Below are 26,141 nucleotides of genomic sequence, written 5' to 3'. Positions count from 1 at the left end.
AGCTGAGAAAAGAGGGTTTGTGACTTCAAAGCATTCACTGAGAAACCATTCTGGAATATATGAATATCTTCCTTTTCACTGTGTAGTGATATGAACAAAAGTGAAAAGACTTTTTCTGGTCAGTTCACTACTGTTAACAAAACTGTAATGGAAAATATTCTTACATTTGTTTACGATGTTACTGCATACGGCAAGCAGGAGAAATCATTCCCACAGTAAAATGCCAGGGTAGTCCAGCACTGATTTAGTGCAGTGTTGCAACAATGTGTATTTTTAGTTTTAAGAAGAATCATGATTTATGAAATTACTGGAATGTACTTGAGGCAGGCATTCCGATGATCCATCAGTTTAAAATGTACAGAGATATGTTGGAGGAATGGAGATATTCCTTTTAAGTAGAATTTAAACAGCAGCCTGAATGTGATGAGATGTGGAAAAAATAGATTGCAGGTGGACCAGTTATCTTGTAACTCTTTTTTACACACTTCCTGATGTCTGCAGTATATGGCATTCTGTTGTGACCATTAAAATGCCGGTTTGTGTTTGGTCAGAGGGCAGTACTTGAGGTTGAGATTAGGCTTTCTTCGAGTTTTGTGAGTGGATGGTGACAGAGATGAAATTTAGAATAAGTTTGTGCTGCTGGCGACCATGGTCTGGCAATAACAGTGATGGCAAAACTAAGGATGTTTTGCTGTGATTACTCTTCTGAAACTGACAGCAGTTTTTGGAGTCGAAATGTGCAGTTAAACGCTGAAATCCAAAAATTGCCATCAGACACTTCCCCGTTGGGTGTACTGTTGAAGTTCCACCTCGTCCCCAGTCTGTTCACTTAAAAATCAGTGAACTGATATGATCTTGCCTTTCTACGCTGTTAATCTTGCTGTAAAAACATTGCACCTTGTTGAATGGGGTATAACTCAATTTTTGTGGTGTACTAAGTCAGAACTGCCATGGAGCAGCCCCACAACATTGAAAAGCTAATTTCATATTTGTGGAATGTCAATAGCTCAATTTTTTTAACGTATCTTTTACCTTGATTCCATGTGTATATCCCAATCCTTTATGTTGTTCTGTATAAAAGTTAATTAGAATTGGCGGGTAATCTGTGCATCTACTATGGTGACACAGTGGTTAGCACTGCTGCCTCACAGCGCCAGGGACCCAGGTTCAATTCTTGCTTTGGGTCACTGTCTGTGTGGAGCCTGCATATTCTCCCCATGTCTGCATGGGTTTCTTCTGGGTGCTCCAGTTTCCTCCCAGGGTCTGAAAGATGTGCTGGTCAGGTACATTGGCCACGCTAATTTCTCCCTCTGTGTGCCCGAACAGGCGCCAGGCTGTGGCGACCAGGGGATTTTCACAGTAGCTTCTTTGCAGTGTTAATGTAAGGCTACTTGTGACACTGATAAATAAACTTTAAACTTAGTCCTTCAAGTGGCACCTGATTCAAACTGATCCCAGGAAAGGAGAAATCTGCAACACAGGAGTTGCTGAATCTTTGAAAGCGGCTTTCTTTGACTGCAGAATCTGGACCTGCATAATGGTGCATGGTGGACATGGAGTGAAATTGGGATCAGACTCTGCTCAATTACACTTGACAAGTCAAAATAGGCTTCCAGCGCTTGCTGCCTACACACAAAGAAATGGACATTTATGCACATTACTGGCTTTTGGCACTGGAACTGTATGCTTGTAGGATTTTAAACAGTGCTTAAACAAAACTGCCAATTTATTCTCCTCCGTTCCAGAATATATAATGATTTGGGACAAAGAATTCCATACATTAAGCACTCATTGTAACCTGTAGTTTATAAAGCAACAAGGTTCCTGTGATTTGGAACAGAAGCTACAAACTCCTACAAAAATTCCTACAAAACCCATTTCCAGACTCCATGAGCTGGGACTCAGCTTCTCTCTCTGCGACTGGATCCCAGGCTTTCTAACCCGCAGAGTGCCATCAGTAAAGATGAGCAAGAACACCTTTGCGGTATCAACACTGTTACTCCACAAGGCTGGCCTCAGCCCCTTATTGTACTTTTGATACATCTATGTGTGGCCAAATTCTGCTCCAACTCCATTTTCAAGCTTTCTGACACCACTGTAGTGGGTCAAATCTCAAACAATGATGAGACAAAGTAAAGAAGAATCTGGTGAGCTAGTGCGATGACAATCTCTTCAATGTCAACAAAATGAAGGAGATAGTCATCAACTTCAGGAAGTGCAGTGAACGACATGTCTTGGGGATGAAGTGGAAATGTCAAGAGCTTTAAGTTTCTTGGTGTCCAGATCACCAACAACCTGTCCTGGTCCCTCAATGCCTGTGCTATAGTTAAGAAATCCCACCAACACCTCTACTTTCTCAGGAGACTAAGAAAATTTGGCATGTCTGTTACAACTCATCAACTTGTACACATGTACCACAGCATTCGTCCTGGTTATATCACAGCTTGGTTCCTGATCTGTCCAAGACTGCAAGAAACTACAAAGGGTCGTGAATGAAACGCAAACCAGCCTCCCATCCATTGACTTTGTCTACACTTCCCACTGCCTCGGAAAAGCAGCCAGCTTGATCAAAGACCCCACGCACCCTGGACATACTCTCTTCCGTCGGGAAAAAGATAAAAGTCACATACCAACCAACTCGAGTCCAGCTTCTTCCCTGCTGGTGTCAGACTTTTGAGTGGACTTAATTTGCATTAAATGTTCTTTACACCCTAGCCATGACTATAACACTACGTTATGCACTCTCTCCCTCTATGTACAGTATGCTCTGTATGGCGTGCAAGAAACAATACTTTTCGCTGTATACTAACACAGGTAACAAATCAAATCAAAGAAGCAGCATGTGTTACCCTGTGAACGATAATCCTTTTTTGTTGAATAAAATTTGGGAGGTGTCGACTTATTTTTAGTTCTTGCGGAAGGTAGTTTTCTCCACTTGACCAATTTTCTTGACGACAGGAGACTGTTACTGGGAAATGATTCACTGATTGCTGGCACTTACTCGTTATCACCCCTTTGATAACGAGTTGCCCACGTGACCTCTCTGATCCCATCCATGGCAGTGTGTTATCAACAGTGTTTTTTATATCATTTCCCACCTTGATACTCTTTGTCCCTCAAGTCAACTCCACATACGCTTCTGGCAGAGGTTGAGAATGCTGACCAATTTGCCCCTGCAAAATCAATGAGCCAACAAATGTATCTATGTCTGTCCCAAATTAGATCAATTAACTTAGTACGCACAAGAGTTGAACTTGGAACTTTCTGGTCTGTTTGGCCCCGTTGTTTATTCAGACCAAAAGCAGTGAACCGTTGAACAGACGTGCTCTGTTAATTTGTATATTATTTGTCACCAGTAATTTGAAATTGATGTGCTGAGTGTGAAATGTAAAGCTGATTTAATTTAATATTTTACAGAATGCAATATGCAATTTTCCTTGTTTTTTGAATCTATCACTCTGGTTTTCCAATGCGAAATGTTGGATTGGCACGTCATTTAATTGCCTTGAGGGGCACTTCCCTATCATCCCTTAGGACCCTCCTCAAAACTCAATTTTCTAGTCTAAAATACAAATTTGAAATATTGAAAATACTCTAGGCAGCATCTGTGGAGCAAACAGTTTAATATTTTAGAACTGTGACCCGAATGAAGCATTAACTTTGTTTTTTATTCCACAGATTCTGCCTGACATGTTGCGTATTTCCAGCATTTAATATTTATATTTCAGATTGCCAGCACCTGTAGTATTTTATCACCCCCCCACCTCAGTTTCTTTGTTCATCCAATTTCACAGTAACTTCATTGCAGTGTTAATGTAAGCTTTACTTGTGACTAAAGTTAGTAAATAAATTTAACTAGTTTTTGTGCCACTGTGGTGTGCGCCACTGAGTTGCTTTGGATCATTTTTCCAATATAAGGTCCCATATAAATGCATGTAATGTCACTGAAACAAGATTATTTTGTATTGATAAAGTAAATACAAATTTAGAATTTAAACCTTGTGCAAAAATTAAATCCATGGTTAAAAGGTATGCTTTGTTGCTATGCATGAGCAATACTACTCTTGCTACTATCAACATAATCCGTTTTTAAAAATCTTGGCAGTGGAATCTTTTTAGTAAAGCCAAAAACCAAATTGTACTAGTTGAGCCATTTTTGCAACTTGGTAAGATCTGCCAGTCAGTGTATCTATTGATCTGAAAAGTGTAATAATAAAATAAGAACTTTCGTTTGGATACTAATGCAGCATAGTGTGAAAAAATATCAGCAGGGATTGTTGATTATGCAGAAAGATATGCGTCCAGGATAAAGGCAAAATACTGTGAGTGCGGGAGTCTGAAACAAAAACAAAAAATGCTCAGAAGAAATTCGGTAGGTCTGCCAACATCTGTGAAGAGAGAGTCCAGCCAATGTTTTGCGTCTGGATGACGCTTCTTCAGAGCTGGATATGCTTTATCTGCTTAGGTTTGAAGATGGCAACATTCAGATTCAAGTAAAATCTTATTATTAATTTTAAAATAGGTATTTACTACCTGTTTAATGGCTGTTCACCTTTTCACCAGACCTGCTTTCCGTTGTGGTCTTGTTACTCAACAAACACAAGGTAGCAGACAAATAAGTATTAATTGACTACATGTTCGAATATTATTGAAAAAGAGACATGCTGTTGAAGCTTTCCATTTTGCACTCATCAAGGCAGATGTGCAAGAATACCAAATTTCAAAGCGAACAACAATTTATACTACATGAGAAGAAGATGCTGATTGGTTGGCAAATGGACACTGGTAAGGGTGTTGCAATGGAGAATGCACCAGGGAATAGTTAATTGCCAGGCTTTTGTTCAAATTCAAACCAGACAGATGACTTTGGTTGCCAAGGTATTGCCATGGGCAATGACTGTTTCCCATAACTAGTTTTAATTTGAATATGACTGCATGAGATGTTCCTAACATTGAACAATAGCTGAGAAGTCTAAGGAGTCAAGATAGTGACCAGTGATACATCTAGAAGAGAGCCATGGTGGTTGGAACAAAAGTGTGAATTGACCACATAATTTGTCTTAACGACTGTTAATTTTTTTTTCCTGGGTCTAATCAATAAAAATGTCTAGAAGTTGTATTGCATAGGGATGGTAACCTTAGAGGGGAGTAGGATTGGATGTGCCTTACATACGATGCATTGTCGTACCTGGATGAGTATCCATCAGATTAATATGTGGGGAGCAAGCCCATGTGGAAATACACCTGAGTAACAAAAGCCTGAGAGCTTATGTGTAAAGTGGAAATATTTGCTCTGCAGTTATGCTAGAATATTTAGTAATTTGATTTTCAGATTTTAACTTTCTCAATCCGAGAGTTTTTGTTAGAGAGAAGGTTAAGAGGTGACTTAATTGAGGCATACAAGATGATCAGAGGATTAGATAGGGTGGACAGTGAGAGCCTTTTTCCTTGGATGGTGATGGCTAACACGAGGGGACATAGCTTTAAATTGAGGGGTGATAAATATAGGACAAATGTCAGAGGTAGGTTTTTTTACTCAGAGGATAATAAGGGTGTGGAATGCCTTGCCCACAGCAGTAGTGGACTCACCAACTTTAAGGGCATTCAAATGGTCATTGGTTAGGCATATGGGTAATATTGGAATAGTTTAGGTTAGAGGGCCATTAGATTGGTTCCACTGGTCGGCGCAACATCGAGGGCCAAAGAGTCTGTACTGCGCTGTTATGTTCTATGTTCAACAATCTTCAGTAGATTTTTGTCAACTATTAATGTTGAGGTTGATGCCTGAGTAAACTGAGCATCCTATTTAAGTCATTGTTTATTTAATATGAAAATACCTCAGATTAACTCAAATAATTGTGTAAACCAGAGTCAAAGGTGATGCTCTTGATGGTGCTTCACTATAGATACCATTTTGGACAGAGGTGAGCGTGGATTCCACAGGCTGGAAATGTCACTAATCTGGGTAATCAAGACTGTCATCAGGATAGCTGAACTTCCACAATCCGATTATAAACGTTGTTTGTTTATATGCAAATAAAAAGGCAGTGAGTGGTGCTGGAACCGTTCTATAACAGAGGACATTGATTTGGAGTGTTCATAAAATAGTCAACCATGCGTAATCCCAAATGTTGTCATATTAATTCAACCAAGCATGCTCAGTGGGATTGAGCTGAACAAGTGAATTCATTTCAATAATTTTGGACTTGACTGGCATTAAAATAAATGTATTTTGGAGTTTTACAGGTCAATTTTTTTTTGTATAACTTCCAGTGTTGAAACTTGTGTTTGGCGCATAATGTTTTTTGAATTAGTTGATCTCCTTATAGATAGAGGTGGTGATAGTTAGGATTGGGAGCAGAATTACTAATCGCCCTGAAGCCGAGTGAAAACATTGCCTTTAGCCTCCAAGCCACGACTGACCATGTTAGATAAATTTAAAAGTTTATTAATGTCACAAGTAGGCTTAAATTACTGCCATGAAGTTACTGTGGAAATCCCCAAGACTTGAGTTAGAATTTCTGACTGCTCTGTTTGATAGCACTTCTAAGTTTCTCAGAAGCCTTCGTTAGCAACGGAAGATTGTTCAGTACACCATTTAGTAGATAATTTATGCAGACTTGTCACTCACACATGAAAATAGGAAGTAAGGTTTTGTGAACAGGAAATGTAAGGAACACGTCTATGCTATAAATAAACCTGTTGTATGAATGGAACTGCAGCACAAGGTGATGCTTGGGAGGAGTGCTTATGATAGCCTGATTAATCTTGGCCAAAGGTGTGACCCAGTATGGATGGCATTGATGTGACTGAGAAACAACAGCCACAGACCCACAGATCTTAGTTTTCTGTCATCCTCCAAAATAAATCCTTTGAATTAAGCTTAACTACTTTTCATAGAGAAATAGCATAAAGAAATGGTAATTTTTTTAAAATTGTGCCTTGCCTCAGGATATTGCAAAGCACTTTGCTGCTCGTGCTTTGAAGTGAAGTAACCCACTATATTATCAAACATCAGAGCCAATTTGAGCACAGAATTACTAATCCCAACCTCAGCAAATTGGGTAAATGCCCAATGAATTGGTTTTGATATTGTAGGTTGAGGGAGGAATGTTGACCAAGACTCTGGGATGGCTGCCTGCTCTTCTGCTGTTGCCGCAGGATATTTTACACCCAATGAAATAACAGCAATGGATCTATTTAAATTTATATCACAGGATCACAGCAACAATAGCACATTCCCTTAATACGGCATTAAATGCTAGTGTAGTTTTTGCATTTGACTTTATAGTGGACATTAAACCTATAATTTGATCGGACTTGTGTGAGATTGCAACCAACCAAGACAAACATGACACTGAAGAAAACATTTTTATTTGACAGGACATTAGCCATGTTGCTGCAGGTAAAGATGTCCTATTTCCTTATGGGGGCCTGACCCAAAATCCCAAGGGAAACCTAAAGAATCATAAATGCATTAACTCTGTTTAGGCAAACACAACGTTCGCTAAAATCAGTCATTATCCCATATTCTCGATATTTGAGCTGCCTGTTGCCCAAATGAATTAGCACTGTATTTAAAGATAAAGCTTAATTTTAACTAGACCCTTATAAGAAACTTGATTAAATACATCTCTTAAAGGCATACTGCCATCACACACGGAAAATGAAAGATGATGGAGCCTGGTGAAGTAGGAGGCTAAACTCCCATATACTGTTTCAGGTTTCTTACACTGGACCAAAATCTGCATCAATAATCTAAGTCATTTTAAGGTCATGAGAAATAACACACATGATTTTGTGATGGTGAGTAACAAAGCTTGTTGTACACCCTTTGGAGTTTTGTGTATTTTTGTAAAGGCATCTTATTTTGTATCAGTAACGAGAATGTAATCGAATTGGGCAGTAAGACCAATTAATGCTACATTGGTGCTGGTATTCAAGCCCTGTCAGAGAAAGAACAGTGAAGAATGGAAAATTAAGATTTGATTGATAAGATTCCGATTTGTTTGCTCTAACCCTCACTTCCAAAGGGTTTGCCTTACTGGAATTCATTGGATACAATAAAATTCTATTTTTTTTCAGAAGAACAGTGTCAGAGAGCACCTGTGGTGAATAAACCATCATCAGTGATGTTGCTGTGGTAACACCATGCCTTATGTTTGAAAAATCTTCCACTGTATCCTGGGACCCCAGGGCATTCTTGAGTCTTTTTGCCTTGGGAATCATAACTCCAAGAAAATCATCTGGATAGCTTAAAGAATGATGAGATTGAAATGCACCAAATTTTACTTCATGATGGCATTCATTTAGATTCTTTTCAAAACATACGGTGGCTGTTATAGAACTTGACTTTTCAAAATCTAATTAGCTGCCCATTTTGCATCTTGCCCTTCCTTGTTGATCTTCAGCCATTGTTTTTGGGAGAAGTACGCATCTGTGAAGGGTTGTAATTGAGCATGGGGGTGAGTTTGACTTTAGACATTATAAACAATTGAAACAATGCTTAAATATTGCTTAATAAAAATACCAAGAATAACTTTTCCTAGCTAAATTGCATTTAAGTATTTATGCTAATGTTATTTCATTAGTGTAACTGAAAAGGAGCTTTTGTGTTATTTCATTTTGACAAAACTGATTATAAGAAGAGATTTTTTTACACTAGTTTATGCCAAGGTGATGGTAGCAGTTGCACTTATTTCAATCAGTCCCTTGACTGGAGACTCTGTAACCAGTCTCAACTGAGGTCTGGATCGTCACAATTTCCTTAAATATTTATCTAGAATTAAAAAGTCTGTTTAAAATACCAATATGTTTCAGCAGGTTAATTTTTTTATTCTTTCATGTGGTGTGGGCATTGCTGGCAAAGTCAACATTTGTTGTATATCCCTAATTGGTTTGCTAGGCCATTTCAGAAGGCAGTTAATGTCAACCACATTGTCCTAGGCCTGGAGTCACATGTAGGCCATGCTGTGTAAAAATTGTAGATTTCTTCCACAAAGGACATTATGTAAATTATGATTGTTTAATGACTGACAAACTTCTTCCTATGGTACACTGATTCATGGCATAGAAAATGTGGTTTGACTGTGAAAGAATGTTTTTGTTCTGGGATATTACTGAGCTGGTCAACCTTTTTAGTTACTCTGGTTTCAGTTTACAGAGAAATCAAAAGAACTACTCAGTATTAATGCTGGTCACTAGAAAAATTAATGACATGGAAACTGCAACATGAGAACTTTCTATTTTCCCTGTTTTTTAGGTTTTGTGAATTGGAGTTGCTTCTTGCAACAGATGGAATTAATCAAAAAATGTTGAGGTGCTGAAATCATAGATGAAATTTATCAACACATCCTTGCCTTATAAAATGGAGTTTTAAGCACTTGAGTTACAATTAGATTGTGTAGGAACAATCCTTGTTTGATTTTGATTTATCGTTGTCGCATGTATTAACATACAGTGAAAAGTATTGTTTCTTGCGCACTATACAGGCAAAGCATACTGTTCATAAAGAAGGAAAGGAGAGAGTGCAGAATGTAGTGTTACGGTCATAGCTTGGGTATAGAGAAAGATCAACTTATTGCAAGGTAAGTCCATCCAGAAGTCTGACAGCAGCAGGGAAGAAGCTGTTCTTGAGTTGGTTGGTACGTGACCTCAGACTTTTGTATCTTTTCCCAATGAAAGAAGGTGGACGAGAGTATGTCCAGACTGCATGGGGTCCTTAATTATGCTGGCTGCTTTACCGAGGAGTGGGAAGTGTAGATAGATTCAATGGATGGGAGGCTGGTTTGTGTGATGGATTGGGGTATGTTCACGACCTTTTGTAGTTCCTTGCCTTCTTTTGTTTCAACAAAGCCATCGTGGCTTTGTGCTAGTTAGCTATTTTTGCATGGTGTGAGGAATACAAAGAATTTATAAGGAATTACTATAGCAACGACTGCTCGCACAATACTTATTCCAGAGGACATCCAGCTGCTTGTTAACCACTTGCCTGAAACTCAGAACACTTCAGCTTTATAATTAGTCTGATAAAGATCTTGTAACAACATACCCCTGGCCACAAATTCCAAGACCACACAATTACAGTCAGCAGCAGCACCACGTTTCAGAAGCTCTGCTATCTTGGGAATATCTTCTCCAAGAACACCGCTTCAGATGCTAAATTTGCCCGTGGCCTGGCAAAAGTAAGCTTAGTATTCGGTAGTGCTCACGTACAGAGAACATGGACTTGTCTCAGAACAAAGATCAAAGTCTATCTGGCAATGGTTCTATGAGCACCTGCAGTTTAACTGTATCAATTTATCTCTATCACAGCTAATGAATCCCACTTAGAGAAATACAATTGCATTTAAGGACTTGTAGTTTTAGATTCAGGCAGTCTTGGTTTGAAGAGTTTGGCCCTTTTCTCTTTGCTGAGGATGTACCAAGACCAATCAATTACACTGGAAACTGGTGGTTTTATAAGGAATTGATAAGTTATGTCATTGCTTATTGATATTGCAGTCATTGCGACCTATTTGAGTCACTGACTTTACACATGAGCGTTACTTTTTGATCATGGAGGCTGTCACAGTCAAATCTGATCCTGTGCTTATCTGTCCACCCAATATTCTTTTGAGTGGGAATAGGAAGTCTTTTGTTTCTTCCTCAGCTGTAGAGGCATTCAAAGGATCATCCTCTGCCAATTTTAGCCACTGCAAAACTTACAGTGACACTCTGGTCACTCCTCACTCCTCCATCTCTTCCCCCCCCCCCCCCCCCAAAACTATTCTCTTCCCATGCATTTTCCTTTGCAATTGCAGAAGGTGTAACCCGTTGCCTTTTACCGCCTTGTCCCTCCCCATTCAAGGCCACAAACACTTCTTTCAGGTGAAGTAACATTTAACTTGTATCTCCTTCAATTTAGTCAACTGTATTCACTGCTCCCAATATGGTGGTCATTTGAGGCAACTAAGTAGACCGGGTGACGGCTTTGCAGGACACCTTCACTTAGCACGCAGTCATGATCCCAATCTTCCTGTTGCTTACCATTTCAACTCAGCATCTTACTCTTGTGCCCACATGTCTGTTCTTAGCCTGTTGCAATGCACAAGTGGAGCGCAACACAAACTGAAGAAGCAACACCTCATTTGAGATTAAACACATCACATCCCTTGGGGCTGAACATTGAGTTCAACAATTTCAGCCTCTGACCTTTCTCCTCCCTTGACCATTTTTAATTATTTTATATGTAAGCATTTTTTGTCCCAATGCAACCCTCCCCTCCCCCCACTGGACCATCTGTTTCTTGTTATCAAGTTTTATTTCCTCTGAGCACTTACCTTTTTTCTTCCATTAACACATTCTGATATCTTAATGTAACTACTAACTCCTTTTGCTGCCATTAGCATTACCTCTGTCTCGTGACCTACACATTTTTGTTGCAATCTCTCCCAGCTCCCACCAATCATTGACCTTCCACCTGCTCCGGCTGCTACACACCCCCCCGCCCCCATACATTAATAACGATCGCTATTTCATCTCCTTAGCTCTGAAGAAGAGTCACACTCAATGTTAACTCTTTTTTTCTCTTCGCAGATGCTGCCAGACCTGTTGAGTTTTTCCAGCATTTTCTGTTTGATATTGTAGAAATGGTTTTATAGTGGACCACAATAAATTGTATCGATGCTTCTTAAAAGCTGTATTAAGTAGAAATCAATTAGGCACCCAAGCAATCTGTAGTAATATATTACTGTGCCTCTTTTTAAATTAAATACAGTGTCAGGATTTGAAAAGTGATTTTTCTGTTCTGGGAGTTGATAGTCAAGTTTGCAGCTTAATATATCCAGCACTACCATTTTTCAAATAGATATGCTACTATTGTAGAGAAAATCCCATATTCTTCTGATCTCTGCTTAATTCATCATTTCAAATTGCACCCATTTGTACAATTACTGTGACACACCTCTAACAAGCAGTACTTCAACCTAATGTTAAAGGGCCCCAAATTGCTTAGAGGTGTGTGTGATGCTAGAAATAGCCTTGTTGGCACCCACCCACCAAAATACAGTAGTATCGTTCTGTGTAGAGTTCTAATTATTTTTAAAAAACAAATTCCCATTGTGCGGTAAGGTTATGAAACTGGCGCTAAATAAAGTGAAAAATGAGAGCGCTGGAAATTCTTATCCAGCAGACACGCACTCAATCCCTTGAAGGAGGAGTTGCTGAATAATAACTGGCATTAAAATTACCTACAGTCTTTTCCTGCCTCCCTAGCTTCAGGGTGATATTGCATTATTTCACTAATACTATGAGTTTGGTTAGTAAGCTATGTATAAATGAAGTATCAAGTGTCATCTTGTCTGTGTGGCTCGGTACCACATCACAATTACTTATTGAGTCACCTTGTTCCAGGAATTAGTTTTCTCATGCCAATGTCAGTCTTATTTTGTGTAAATTCCCTTTACAAATACTTTTAACATCATATCCAAATCATCTCATAAGCATTTATAATTGTGACTTATTTTGTTGCTGAAGCCCTGGTGGCTCGCTGAGAGGAACATATCTAGATCATTGACTGGGAAACAAGAGTAGCTTGACCATAAGGGAATGCTCAAACAACTGTTGGCAGGAGAAGTTGAAGGAATGCCTCTCCAGTCCCAGTGCTTATGCATGCTGTTGTGGATGCCACCACTGCCTCTCTGATGAAGTGTTTTTAGATGAGCAAAGGATGGTGAATTAAGCCTGGTGTTGAATTCAATGTCAAATCTATGACACATCAAAAAGGAGAGATCATAATTAGGAAGAAATTAATAAATCTTAAGATTTTCACAGAATCATAGAATCCTGACAAGTGCAGGAAGAGGCCATTGGGCCCATCAAACCTGCACCGACAACGATCCCACCTAGGCCTTATCCCTGTAAACCCTACGTTTTTGTCCTGCTAGTGCTCTTGACGTTAAGGGACAATTTTACATGGCCAGGCAACCCAACCAACATGTCTTTGGACTGTGGGGGGAAACCCACACAGACATGGGGAGAATCTGCAATCTCTACACAAAGTCATCCAAGGCTAGAATTGAACCTGGTTCCTGGCGTTGAGGCAGTGGTGCTCCCCATGTTTTATATTTCTTAAATGTATGACCAAGTTTGTGAAGATTTAAATGAGATTGGAAGATTTTGATGAGAGGGGATTAAGGGTTATGGGGAGAGGGCGGGAATGTGGAACTGAGCCACGACCGATCAGCCATGATCTTATTGAATGGCGGGGCAGGCTCGAAGGGCTAGTTGGCCTACTCCTGGTCCTATTTCTTGTGTTCTAAGATTTGCCTAGTTCTGGCTAGTGGGAAGAATCTCCAGGGTAACCCTCATTGAGGAAGTCAGGCCTAGGGCAGTGGTTACCTGTTGGGAAAGGGGGGGTGGGGGGGGGGGGGGGTAGAAATAATGAAACAGGCCATCAGGAGCACAAAACAACATTGGACGAATTCCAAGAGAATAAAATGTCTACTTAAGCGATAAAGTATACCCCTGGATTAGGATTGCCAGGTATGTTAAAAGTTAATCGGGGAAAACTTTCAATAGTATAAGTTACCTACTGAATTGTATTTAAGCAATGTGGCTTTTAGTTTGTTTGTTACAATAAAAGTCTTAAAAGTTGAAATCTTGTGTGATCCTCCCAGTCAGTCACTGGAAATTCTAATGACTTTTTAAAGCACACCAATCTTCACTGTGATTTAGTAACTCTATAAAGTGCATGAATATGAAAGTAAGTGGACTGTTGAAAGCTGTGAAGAGATGTTGAGTTTTCATTCCTGGTTTGGGGTTTGCATTCTGTTTTTGGTTGGCACAGTAGCACAGTGGTTAGCACTGCTGCTTCGCAGCTCCAGGGACCTGGGTTCAATTCCTGACTTGAGTCACTGTCTGTGTGGAGTTTGCACATTCTCTTCGTGTCTGTGTGGGTTTCCTCCAGGTGTTCTGGTTTCCCCTCACAGTCCAAAGATGTGCGGGTTAGGTTGATTGGCCATGCTAAAAATTGTTCCTTGGAGTTGTGGGATGTGTAGGTTAGAGGGATTAGCGGGTAAATGTGTAGGGATATGGGGGTAGGGCCTGGGTGGGATTGTGGTCATTGCAGACCTGATGGGCCTCTTTGTGCACTATAGGGATTCTATTCTATGAAAGCATTCCTGATTTAAAGGTGTTTGTCTGTCCTCTATTAGCAGCTTTCAAATATGGCCACTTCATTAAATTTAACTGAGAATCAGAGTCTCTGCAATGTGGAAGAAGGCCGTTCAGCCCATCGAGTCTGCACCGACACTAATCCTAGCCAGACCCTATCCCCATAACCCCTTGTATTTACCCTGCTAATCCCACTGACATTAAGGAGCAATTCATCATGGCCAATGAACCTAACCTGCACAACTTATAAAGATATTTTCTTTAACGATATATTGGAGATACATAATCGTGATGGGTTCTGCTAAATAAAAAACATCTTGCATGCGTTTCCAATGGCCAGAGAGTCAGTCACCAAAGGACACAGTTTTAAAGGATCTACAGGAGAAATGAGGTGTTTTTTTTAATGTAGCAATGATTTGAAAGGATGGTGGAAGCAGATACAGTTGTCGCCTTGAAAAGGAAAATGGGTATATTCTTGAGGGGCGGGGGGGCATGGATTCCTTTGAGAAGAGAAGGGAATTAGGAATAATTGAATAATGTCATTCAAAGAATGTGCATAAAGAGCCAAACCTGTGAATTTACTAACCTATCATTTAGTTAGGTAACTGTAACTTATGACTTTACTTCCATGGAAAGACTAAGAGGCTAAGTTGTCAGAAATATAAATGATCAAGTAAACCGCTAACATGAAGCGCAAGAATAATTTCTAAACCTTATCAAAACGAAACTTATTCAAGTGGAATTGTCAGTATTTTGTCAATAGCTTCATGTTACTGGGCTCTGAGCAAATGCAAGTTTCGGTATTGGCTGGTTGACTAAAGGCTTAAAACATCAAGAAAAGTTTTCACTTCAAATTGTAACGCCTCCAAAATCTTCTGTTGCTTAATATTGTCACTGCAAGATGCTTGCACAAATGCATCTTGACTGAGCAACTCTGCTGTTATCAGATTGTGTGAAATCAAATGCTGAACATCCATTTTCAGAGGATGCCAGCTTCATCAGAGCCTAACCAGTGTTGTAATGATGAGTGTGTTCAGAAAACCCAGTGGAAAAATGTTTGAATAGCTTACCAAGCAGCCCCAAGGGATATCCAAGCTTTCTTAATGCAAGATCATCTCAGGTAGCCTGATTAAGCAATCAGATAATTACATAAAATTCAACACGCAACTCAGCCAATGAATTTAATTTGACTTGCCATCAACTCTACAGGTAATTTACTCAGTGTCTGGGTTTTCCCTATGAAAAATGGTACAAAAGAAAGTGATGAATGGTAATGACAGGTTATTAAAATGCACAGACCCAAAATACATAAACTTCTATTCAAAGATTTTGATATTTTATCTGAAATGTTCTAATACAGTGTAATGAATGTATTTCTATTTCAGCTGGTGTACTATGTTGCTTAGTTTTATATATTTTTAAAAATATACCTTTTCATTGTTAGACCTTGAGTCAATTGTGCCTTCATTTTTTTTTTACAGTGATTATTTAAATTTCAGTGCAGTTGATGTTTGCATCCTTCCACTTATCGAAACAGTCTCACCACATTTGCAGCTGTGGTGCATTGTTTGGAGGAAGAGTTGATGGAATGAAAACTTTGAATTTGAGTATTCCTGAAAAAAAGAGACATGCTGTTAAAGCTTTTGTCTTGCACACATCAGGACGTATGTAAGAATACCAGATTTCAAAAGGAACAACAATTTATACTGTATGAGAAAAGGATACTAATTGGTTGGCAAGTTTTGCCGAGGAGAAAACATCCAGGGAACAATTATTCCCCCAAGCTTTTGTTTAAATTTTTTTTAAAAAGTAAGTTGACATTGGTTGACACAGTCATCAGGCTGCATTGCTGCTCGGTCACACTTGAGCGGTTAGATATATTCACATGCCTTTTTCGAATTAAACAAAAGCACAGGTGACCAGAATAAGCCTACCTTTTTACTTAAATGAAAGCATGTGGATAACTGTCCACTGGTGCATTCTCCGTGGTGACCGCTCAATCAATGAATCCATTTGCCGATCAACTTCTGCAGTGTAAATTGTTGTTCCCTCTGAGATTTGGTATTCTTGTGTCTGTTCTGATGAGTACAAAATGAAGAGCCATGTCTCTCCTTTTTCAGCAATATTTCAGTTCAGTCCTAAGTGGCTACTCCTTATTTGTTAGGAAAAAAACCTGCGCTGAACCCAATATAGATTTATGCTTGATAAGTTAAAGAAAATGAAACATAGGCAAATGCACGCTTTTGCCTTGATCAGCATGTAAAAATTGAAAATGCAACACAACTATTTCAAATTTGTTGTACCGCTGTGAATTAAAGTAAAGTATCGGTCTGCTTCTGCTGCTAAATCTGCTGTGAAAGTACCCTGCAAAAGTCTTGTGTTTGGTGTTGTATAAGTTATCTTATTTTTGTGTTTATTTGTGCAGGTGCTATTTTTCTGGAGTTCCATTTGTAATTTGTTTAGTGCAGGAGTGGAAAAAATGTTCTTCTGGGAATTAACTTTGTGGAGCCATCTTTATTTGGTTCACCCCTTTAGGTGGAACTTCTGAGAGCTGGCTGATAAGTGAGGCAGGAGAGCTGTAAGTTTGTAACCTAGACATGACTTGTATTCTAACCGACCTGGCCACTTCTTCCCATTGTTCTTCCAATTCAGATTTGAGGCCATTCTACCTTGTGTCACATCCTTGCAATTGCAGGTTTGAACACGTGGGGCATGCAAATTTTCTAGCCTGAAATGTTCATGATCAGATACTTTTCAGCAGCACAGGTTCTCCTTTCCTCGGAGTGCAACTGGTTCATTCCTCCGCCTTGCAGCAAAGACAGCTGTTGGCTAAATGAGAGCTAATTGAATTAGCCAGTCAACATGCAATCCAGCCACTCATAAGTTGGAGGTGGTTGTTACCCTGGGCAGAAAACCAAAAGCAGAAAGCCCTTAAAAACTAGGAGTCCCCTTTCAGGGACTATATTTTCATCGGAAATTAATTAACTCGAGTTAGGGAAGGTTGAATTGTATTCAATAATTCTGCTCTGGCTATGGATAAAGAACGGTACAGTACAGGAGCAGGCCCTCCAGCCAACCAAGCCTGTGCCTTCGAAACACAACCTTCTAAAGTTTTTGCCTCTGTGGTCCATATCCTTCTATTCTCTGCCTATTCATGTTACGTTCATGAACTTTTTTTCCACTCCCTTGCTGGCTATGGTGATTTTACTAATTTAAGTGTAGATAAAGTTTAAATGATGGTCTTAATTTTGGTAGTGTGAAATGTACTATATGTTGTATTTGTAATTCATCCTTTCTACTCTGGTTAAATTCATGAACTTTTTTCTCTCCTTTTCTTCTCGTCATCTCATCCCTTTGGTTACTTGGGGTGAATTGTCCTGAAAACCCTTGATGAACTGTAGAGACCTTTGGTATGCGCGTTATTTCATAAGAAGCCCAAAGTCACAGAAAGTCAATTTTTTCGGGGGGGGGCGGGGGGGGGGGATTCAAATTGTGGCACAGGACGCAATTAGTTTGAAATGAAATGTCTTTTGAAAATAATAGCAATTAGAATTAAATGGAAGACAAGCAATGATATTGAGAAGCATAAAACAGTTTTTCATTTACATGATGCATTTATGCACTATTAATATTTGAAAATGATTCCAGCTACTTTTGGAAAAGTTTAGGATCTCATTATTAGCATGTAAACTTCTGATGTTGGAAATACACGCTCAAGAAAAAAAAGTGCACCAATACATATTCCACTAAATATTTATTGTCATCATTATAAAAGTAATTTTCTTGCAGGAAATCGGTATAAGCAAAAAGTAAGGATTCTTGACAAAACAGATCATTTCCAAATGGTGATTTGGTTGACAGCTTCAGAGTTTGAACAGATCAGTTGGAGGTCCAGTTGACCTTTTTTTTCAAATATTTTAAAGAACTCAAAAATTCAGCCTTCTGTGACTATGAGCAGCTTTGGTTTGCATTGTTTCATAGCTATTGTGTGTCTTTGCCTGTGGTCATTTTGCATTTCCAATCCATTTGCTTTGTAGCTGTTAACATTAAAACTTGCTTGCCTAGCTGCTGCTTTGGGTTTTGTTTTACTTTTTTTTAAGTTGTGTGTTGCAAACTAGTAGCAATTGCTACAAGTTCTGATTAAAATATTCCACTGAGAAGCTTAAAATTTGTGCAACAGAAATATTGGAAAATGTAGTTTGATATCTTGTGTATAAGTAGTTTTACATGTCTTGTAATCTTTAAGCAGGTTTGATTTTAAATATTTATTTTTTGCAATGATGTGCTACTTATACACTTGATAATATAATTAATGTCGTCTTCATAAACCATGCTTCTCACCGATCCAGTATTTTGTTTTAACCACATGTCTGTCTTTGTTTCATAGTGAAAGAGTTCTTAGCCAAAGCCAAAGAAGATTTCTTAAGAAAATGGGAAAGTCCACCACAGGTATGTGTTGAATTACTATGCTTGTAGATCACTGATGCAGAAAGATAATGTGCAGATAGCCTCGAAGACCATTCTTGTAGGGGAGAGGGAAATGAGAGAGAATTGGGTCTTTCAGTGTTATTCATTATTCTTCCACTTTAAGACATGAGATCAAATCATTCTCCAATCATGTTTGGGTGAAGATATCTCTGGCAGTAGCTCACTTCACACATGAAATGAGTTTGGGGCAATCTCAGCCCTCTTATCTGTCATCCCTGCCATTTAATAAGCAGTTCTGCTCACCGGATAAAGAGACAGCAGTGCAGATAATGGAAAATATTGCACTGATGCAGGAAGGAGTTTTCCACTAAGACTAAAGCAAAGTGACAGGGTCAAGTTTAGGTGCAACTAGCAACAGTACTATCTATAAGCTTGCCTGTAAGTGATTTATGCTCACACCAAACACTTGTTTCCCTAGCATCAATCATCAGGTGCATTCTTCATCTTGAGCAAATGAATTAAAAATTGTGTGTCCATTGTATTTGTTACATATCCCAGCAGCTGGATTGGCCTTGGGACCTGTCTTGTGTGACCCACTAAAATCAGTACCAAAAATATGGCCAGGTTTTTACTTTTGTTTCTTCAGTTGAACAATTGGCCTGTGTTAATAACAGGATCGGAATTTACAGCTGTTTAAGTTCTACTTTGGGTACGATACAAGCAGATTTGTCAGGGCATTTGCTCACATCTAATCATGCAATCGTTCACAATGCTCAGCAAAAGTATGTACCAGTAATAAGAAAAACAGATAATCGGCCATGGATATCTAAGGAAATAAAAGAAGGTACCAAATTGAAAGAAAATGCATACAAAGTGGCAAAGATTAGTGGAAACCTAGAGTTTTGGGAAATCTTTAAAGGTCAGCAGAAAGCCACAAAAACGCTATTAAGAAAAGTAGGATGGATTATGAGAAAAAACTAGGTCAGAATATGAAAACAGATAGCAAAAGTTTCTACAAATGTGTAAAACAAAAAGGAGTGGATAAAGTAAACATTCGTCCTTTAGAGGATGAGAAGGGGGATGTAATAACTGGAAATGAGAAAATGGCCAAGGCATTGAACAGGTATTTTGTTTTGGTCTTCACAGTGGGAGTCACAAATAACGTGCCAAAAGTTGATGATAGGAAGGCTATGGCAAATGAGAATCTAGAAACTATCATTATCGTGAAAGAAGTAGTGTTGGACAAGTTAATGAGGCTGAAAGTAGACAAGCTTCCTGGTCCTGATGGAATGCATCCCAGAGTACTAAAAGAGATGGTGGGAGAAATAGCAAATGCCCTATTGATAATTTACCAAAATTCGCTGGGTGGTTCCCACAGATTGGAAAACAGCAAATACGACGCCACTGTTTAAAAAAGGAGATAGACAAATGGCGGGTAATTATCGGCCAGTTAGCTTATCTTCCGTAGTAGGGAAAATCTTGAATCTATCATCAAGGAAGAAATAGCAAAACATCTGGATATAAGTTGTCCCATTAAGACACAGCATGGATTCATGAAGGGAAGGTCATGTTTGACTAATGTGGTAGAAACCTTTGAGAACATTACATGTGCAGTGGACAGTGGGGAACCTGTGGATGTGGTATATCTGGATTTTCAGAAGGCCTTTGACAAAGTGCTGCACCAAAGACTGCTAAATAAAATAAAGCTGCACAATGTTACGGGTAATGCTTTAACATAGTTAGACAATTGGTTAACCAACAGAAAGCAAAGAGTGGGGGTAAATAGGTGTTTTCCTGGTTGGTGATCAGTGACTAGTGGTGTGCCTCAGATCAGTATTAGGACCGCAATTGTTTACGATTTCCATTGATGATTTGGAGTTGAGGATCAAGTATAGTGTATCAAAATTGGCAGATGACACTTAGGTGTGTGGAAGAGCAAAATGCACAGAGGATGCTGAAAGTCTGCAAAGGGATTTAGATAGTCTAAGTGAGTGGGCAAGGGTCTGGCACATGGAGTACAATGTTGGTAAATGTAAGGTCATCCATTTTGGTAGGAGTAACAGCAAAATGGACTATTATTTAAATGATAAAAAAATTTCAGCATGCTGCTATGCAGAGGGCCCAGGATGTCCTTGTGCAGGAATCTCAAAGAGTTGGTTTGCAGGTACAGCAGGTAATTAAGAAGGCAAATGGAATTTTGTCCTTTTATTGCGAGAGGGATGGAGTTTAAAAGCAGTGAGATTATGTTGCAGCTGTACAAGGTGCTGGTGAGGCCACACCTGGAATACTGTGCAGTTTTGGTCTCCTTACGTGAGAAAGGATATACTGGCACTGGAGAGGGTGCAGGGGAGACTCACTAGGTTGATTCTGGCGTTGAGATGGTTGGCTTATGAGGAGAGACTGAGTAGACTGGGGCTATACTCATTGGAATTCAGAAGAATGAGGAGCGATCTTGTAGAAACACAAGATTATGAATGGTATAGAGAAGAGAAGCAGGGAAACTGTCTCCACTGGGAGGTGAAACTAGAACTAAGGGGCGTAGCCTCAAAATAAGGGGAAGCAGAATTAGGACTGAGCTGAGGAGGAACTTCTTCACACAAAGGGTTGTGAATCTGTGGAATTCCCTGCCCAGTGAAGCAGTTGAGGCTACCTCATTGAATGTTTTTAAGGCAAGGATAGATAAATGTTTGAACAGTAAAAGAATTAAGGGTTATGGTGAACAGGCAGGTAAGTGGAGCTGAGTCCAGGAAAAGATCAGCTATGATCTTATTGAATGGCGGAGCAGGTTGAAGGGGCCAGATGGCCTACTCCTGCTCCTAGTTTATATGTTCTTATTAATATCTGGGTTTTTAAAGAACCAATTCCAAATATTGAGTCATGACTTTAATTTATCAAGTCCGTGAATGTGAACTTTTTTTTCCTCCTCTTCTATCCCTGACAATGTTGATTGTTGCTGGGGTGTGATTTCACTGGCTGCGGAGGTGAGGGGGGGAGGTGCGATTCCACTGGCGGTGGGGTGGGGGGGGCACAATTCCACTGGCGGGGAGGGGGCAGCGGGGCGATTCCACTGGCTGTGGGGAGTGGAGTAGGGGGGAGTGATTCCACTTGTATTAGTTGCTGCCTTGTTAAAGTAACTTTTTCATGTATACCTAGGCAAAAGCACACTTTGCATCGGTTGATCCACAAAATAAGAGCATCAAAGCCAAGTCCAGTTCTGTGATCAATGCCCACACTTGCCTAGTGAGTAGACCTAGCAGCATAGTAGACCAAAAGCAATTAGGATCAGAAATCTGAATATTTTCCCCATTAGAATGGCACTGTGAGCTAATAACTACCACTATAGCTATAATTGGCTTGGCTTAGCGGTAGCACAGTGAATGTGGGTTCAAGCCCCTTTTAGAATTTAAATATGTTGGTCTGGAATCTTCTGTGGAGTTGTAATTTGTTCGAAAGCCACTTGTACTGATTTTTTGAAGTTAAGCGATGTTGAAATTAGACTTGCTGATTTATTGTTTTAGTCCTTATGTATTGCCTGAAGCACTGGTGATCAAAATATTCCATGATTGATAATTAATCACCACCTTGTAGCGGCATTTCTTTATGTATTTTGTTCATGGTTTCTATGAAATGTTGCATACCCTCTGCCTTGCTACTTGTGGTGTTTGTGTTTAGTTTGAATGCAGAGCTGGTGAAATCCATTTGCAAAGGTAGGTGTTTAGAAAGAGCGATATTTACTATGTTCATAACTTTATGACTACTGTTAATTTATTTTGCACGTTGTCATCTTGAAACAATGCAGGACTGCTTTTCCCATTGCCCTGAGTCCAAGCCACATTTGCAACTCTTAGCTTTCTTGTGTTAGTCCTCTGTATCCTAACGTGTCATCTTCTAGTAATAAACCAGAGAAGGAGACTGCTTGCACCATAAATCAGAATTATATTTTCTGATTTTTGAATTCTGCATGTAATTCCAACTTGATATGAAACTCTCTTCACTACAGTTGAGTTTGGGATCACTGCTGCTTAATGGATGTTGATCCACAGTGTACAGTCTACTGCGCAGAACTACTCCCTAATAGAATAAATTAAAATCTCCTGTAGACCTCAAGGAATACTGAATGTAAACTCAAAATATTAGTGCTGGCAGTAGAAGGAACTTTGTGGCATTTAATACATAATATATCAGGTGCCTTCAGTACTGATGCACTCAACTATGGCAAGCAAAGAAGCATACAGCAAAGTTTGATGCAGGTTTGGTGGGCCAAAGGGCCCGTTCTTGTGCTGTAATTTTCTTTGTTCTTTGTTCAAAGGTAAAGCTGTCATAAAGGAGATTTTAATTTTTGCATGCACTGAGAGATGCAACACAGCTCTACTAACCTGGATGGTAGCGAGGGTGTGAAAAAGACCTTCATGCACTTGGGTTAGAGAGGAGAAATTGTTTCTTTTTGCTGATGGGATCACCATTGGAAAAGTTTTGAAGACCATCTTGGGACTGTTTTTGGGTGCAGGGCAACACTACTTTTCTGATTGTTCTGTAGAGTAGCAATCCAATTCCTGGCTGCATCTATTAGGATGGCATGTAGATTTTAAATGAGGTCCCCCTCTCCTAATTATGAACACCAGACACAGACGGATCAGATACATTTCTGATGCCTTGTGGAAACACATATATGACAATACTGAAAGAGTTTATATGTGAATAACATGCTAGGAAAAAGTAAAGGTTCATGCACCTTGAATTATAGAAATCATAGAATCCCGACTGTATGGAAGGAGGCTACTCATCCCATCAAGACTGCACCAACACACTCTGGCAAAGTATTCTGGCAAGGAATTAAGTGACTTTGTGAGCAAGAGCGGCTTGTGATGAAAATTGTGGCGGTGTAATGATCTGGGTGAAGTTGTGTGGGCCATCTATCTTTTCTGTTCCTCTGCCTCTGCTGCCCATCCCTCCATTTTTTGTTTTCCTGCCCCCTCCCCCAGTACAGTTTTGGAGGATCAACAAAGCAGTCCCTAGTGAGAGTTGCAAGTAGGGCTAGACTGGGTGGCGTGGAAGTGAAAGGGTAATTACAGCGTGGATTGATATCAACATTGACAAAAACTAAAATTGCTCTTTTGCATCTTTCAGAACACTGCAGGCCTAGATGATTTTGAAAGGCAAAAAACACTTGGAACGGGTTCTTTTGGGAGGGTTATGTTGGTGAAACATAAAGGCACAGACCAGTACTATGCCATGAAAATACTGGATAAACAGAAAGTGAGTATGCAATCCCATCTTGAGTAACATAAAGATATAACATTACATTGAGGCTGTTTTTAAAATGCTAGTCATCAACTTTGAGCATGTCAGTGCGAAAACTCATTCTGACGGATATGTGGTTGTAGATCTGTTTGTACCAAATTAGGTAACAACATGATAGCTTTGCTGTGTTCCTGCTGTACTGAACAGTATTCCTTTCTGAAACTGGTGTGTCCCACTGATTTTCACAAAGGAGAAACGATACTGATTAGTTAATGTGGAAGTGCCTTTTCAGAGTTCTGGCTTTTGGCCTTTTGCCTACTTTAACCACAGAGTGATGCTGAAAAGGTCAGCTGGAGATGCGTCAGAAATACAGCAAAGCTTCAAAGACCATTTCCTTTTAAAGTTTGAACCAGCACAGATGTCTTAAATGCGTGGTATGACAATATCAAACAATTAACTACAGATTTATAAACTAAGCACTTTTGAATTAACTTTGTGAATCAATGTTGTTTGAATTATTTGCAAGTAAAATTTACGGTTTGTTTCAACAAGTAGTGTTTATATATTTTTAAAAAACTGATGCTTCAGTCTCCCAAGATTGTGGAATTCGCCCCACGATGAAACAGAATGGACTTCACCCCAGCAGAACAACCCCAAAACAAGTGGAATATACAGTTAAAATTACAAGTTGCAACTTCACTAATCTAGCTCCCCACACCCATCCTTTCCCCACCCCCACTTGGAAACAAACCAGCAGACAGAAAACCAGCTTCGACCTGGAGGAGAGCACAGAGCTGGTACATTGTGGGTCTCTGAAGACAGCAATGCTTTGTCATATTATTAGATCCAGGAGTATGATTCCCAGTTAGGGACTTTGAAAAGAAATTCAAATACCTCATTTTAACCAAGATTTCACTTTTTAACCAAAAAAAAACTTTTCCTGGAGGAAACCCATGCCGACATGGGGAGAACATGCAATCTCTACACAGATAGTTACCCAAGCCAGGAATTGAACCTGGATCCCTGGTGCTGTGCGACAGCATGGTACCATCCACTTCATTCACCCTCAAGAATTCTCTTGTAAGAGACACAAATCTTAAAAATTATTTGCATCTATAGGAACCACTCATAAGTATCCTCTGGCGAATTCTCTTTAGCTTCAGCTATTCCCGGGCTAAGGCTACTATTTACCATCTCTTGACTGTAGCCGTGTTTGTTCTGGTTACTTTCCAGTACTTCCAAGCTAACGCAGCTGATTATTTTCTTTTGTGATAAGACACTGTGAGGCACACATTTACCCATAAGTTTCAGACTGGTCAACCTTCCAGCTTCCACTACCTCACAAGGTTCTTTGATGTGGAGATGCTGGCATTGGATTGGGGTGGACACAGTAAGAAGTCTCACAGCACCAGGTTAAAGTCCAACAGGTTTATTTGGTGTCACGAGCTTTCGGAGTGTTGCTCCTTCATCAGATGAGACTCACCCAAGCTCGTGGTACCAAATAAGCCTGTTGGATTTTAACCTGGTGTTGAGACTTCTTACTGTACAGACAAGATTCTAACTGAGATTACACCGCATCTGCATTCTGCATGATCGCTAAGGTACCTCACAAGAAGTTATTGCAGAAGGTAAGGGGGCATGGAGTTGGGGGTAGGGTGTTAGCGTGGATAGAGGATTGGCTGTCAAATAGGAGGCAGAGTGTGGGGATCAATGGGTGCTATTCGGATTGGCGGTTGGTGACTAGTGGAGTGCCCCAGGGGTCGGTGCCGGGGCCTCAGCTATTTACCATTTATATAGATGATCTGGAGGAGGGAACCGAGTGTATGGTGTCGAAATTTGCTGATGACACCAAGATTGGTGGAACGGCAAATTGCGCGGAGGGTGTGGAGAGTCTGCAGAAGGACCTAGATAGGCTGGGCGAATGGGCCAGGAACTGGCAAATGGAATTTAATGTTGGCAAGTGCGAGGTGGTCCACTTTGGTAGGAATAATGGTAGGAAGGACTATTACTTACGTGGCGAAAAACTGCAGCATGCGACGGTGCAGAAGGACCTTGGGGTCCTTGTGCATGAGTCGCAAAAACCCAGCCTGCAGGTGCAGCAGGTGGTCAGGAAGGCTAATGGGATGCTGGCCTTCATAGCGAGGGGGATTGAATATAAAAGTAGGGAGGTCTTGCTGCAGCTATATAGGGCACTGGTGAGGCCGCAGCTGGAGTACTGTGTGCAGTTTTGGTCGCTGCACTCACGCAAGGATATTTTGGCCTTGGAGGGAGTGCAGAGGAGGTTTACTAGGCTGATACCAGAGTTGAGGGGGTTGAGC

General features: G+C 39.9%; 1 protein-coding gene across 2 annotated transcripts in view; it reads left to right on the top strand.

Annotated features, from left to right (window-relative positions):
• LOC145347569 (cAMP-dependent protein kinase catalytic subunit beta) overlaps positions 1-26,141 on the top strand; it is a 139,539-nt gene that overhangs the window by 89,558 nt on the left and 23,840 nt on the right. For both annotated transcript variants that reach the window (XM_080195112.1, XM_080195111.1), the window contains exons 2-3: positions 18,542-18,603; positions 23,710-23,838. In XM_080195112.1, coding sequence (XP_080051238.1) covers positions 18,542-18,603; positions 23,710-23,838 — 191 coding nt within the window. The remainder of the gene's footprint in view (positions 1-18,541; positions 18,604-23,709; positions 23,839-26,141) is intronic.

The sequence above is a fragment of the Carcharhinus amblyrhynchos genome, chromosome 9, assembly GCF_965287045.1.
Source record: "Carcharhinus amblyrhynchos chromosome 9, sCarAmb.v2.hapA, whole genome shotgun sequence".
NCBI lineage: Eukaryota > Metazoa > Chordata > Chondrichthyes > Carcharhiniformes > Carcharhinidae > Carcharhinus > Carcharhinus amblyrhynchos.
The sequence above is the reverse complement of the archived record's forward strand: the minus strand, read 5'-3'. Positions and strand labels throughout refer to the sequence as shown.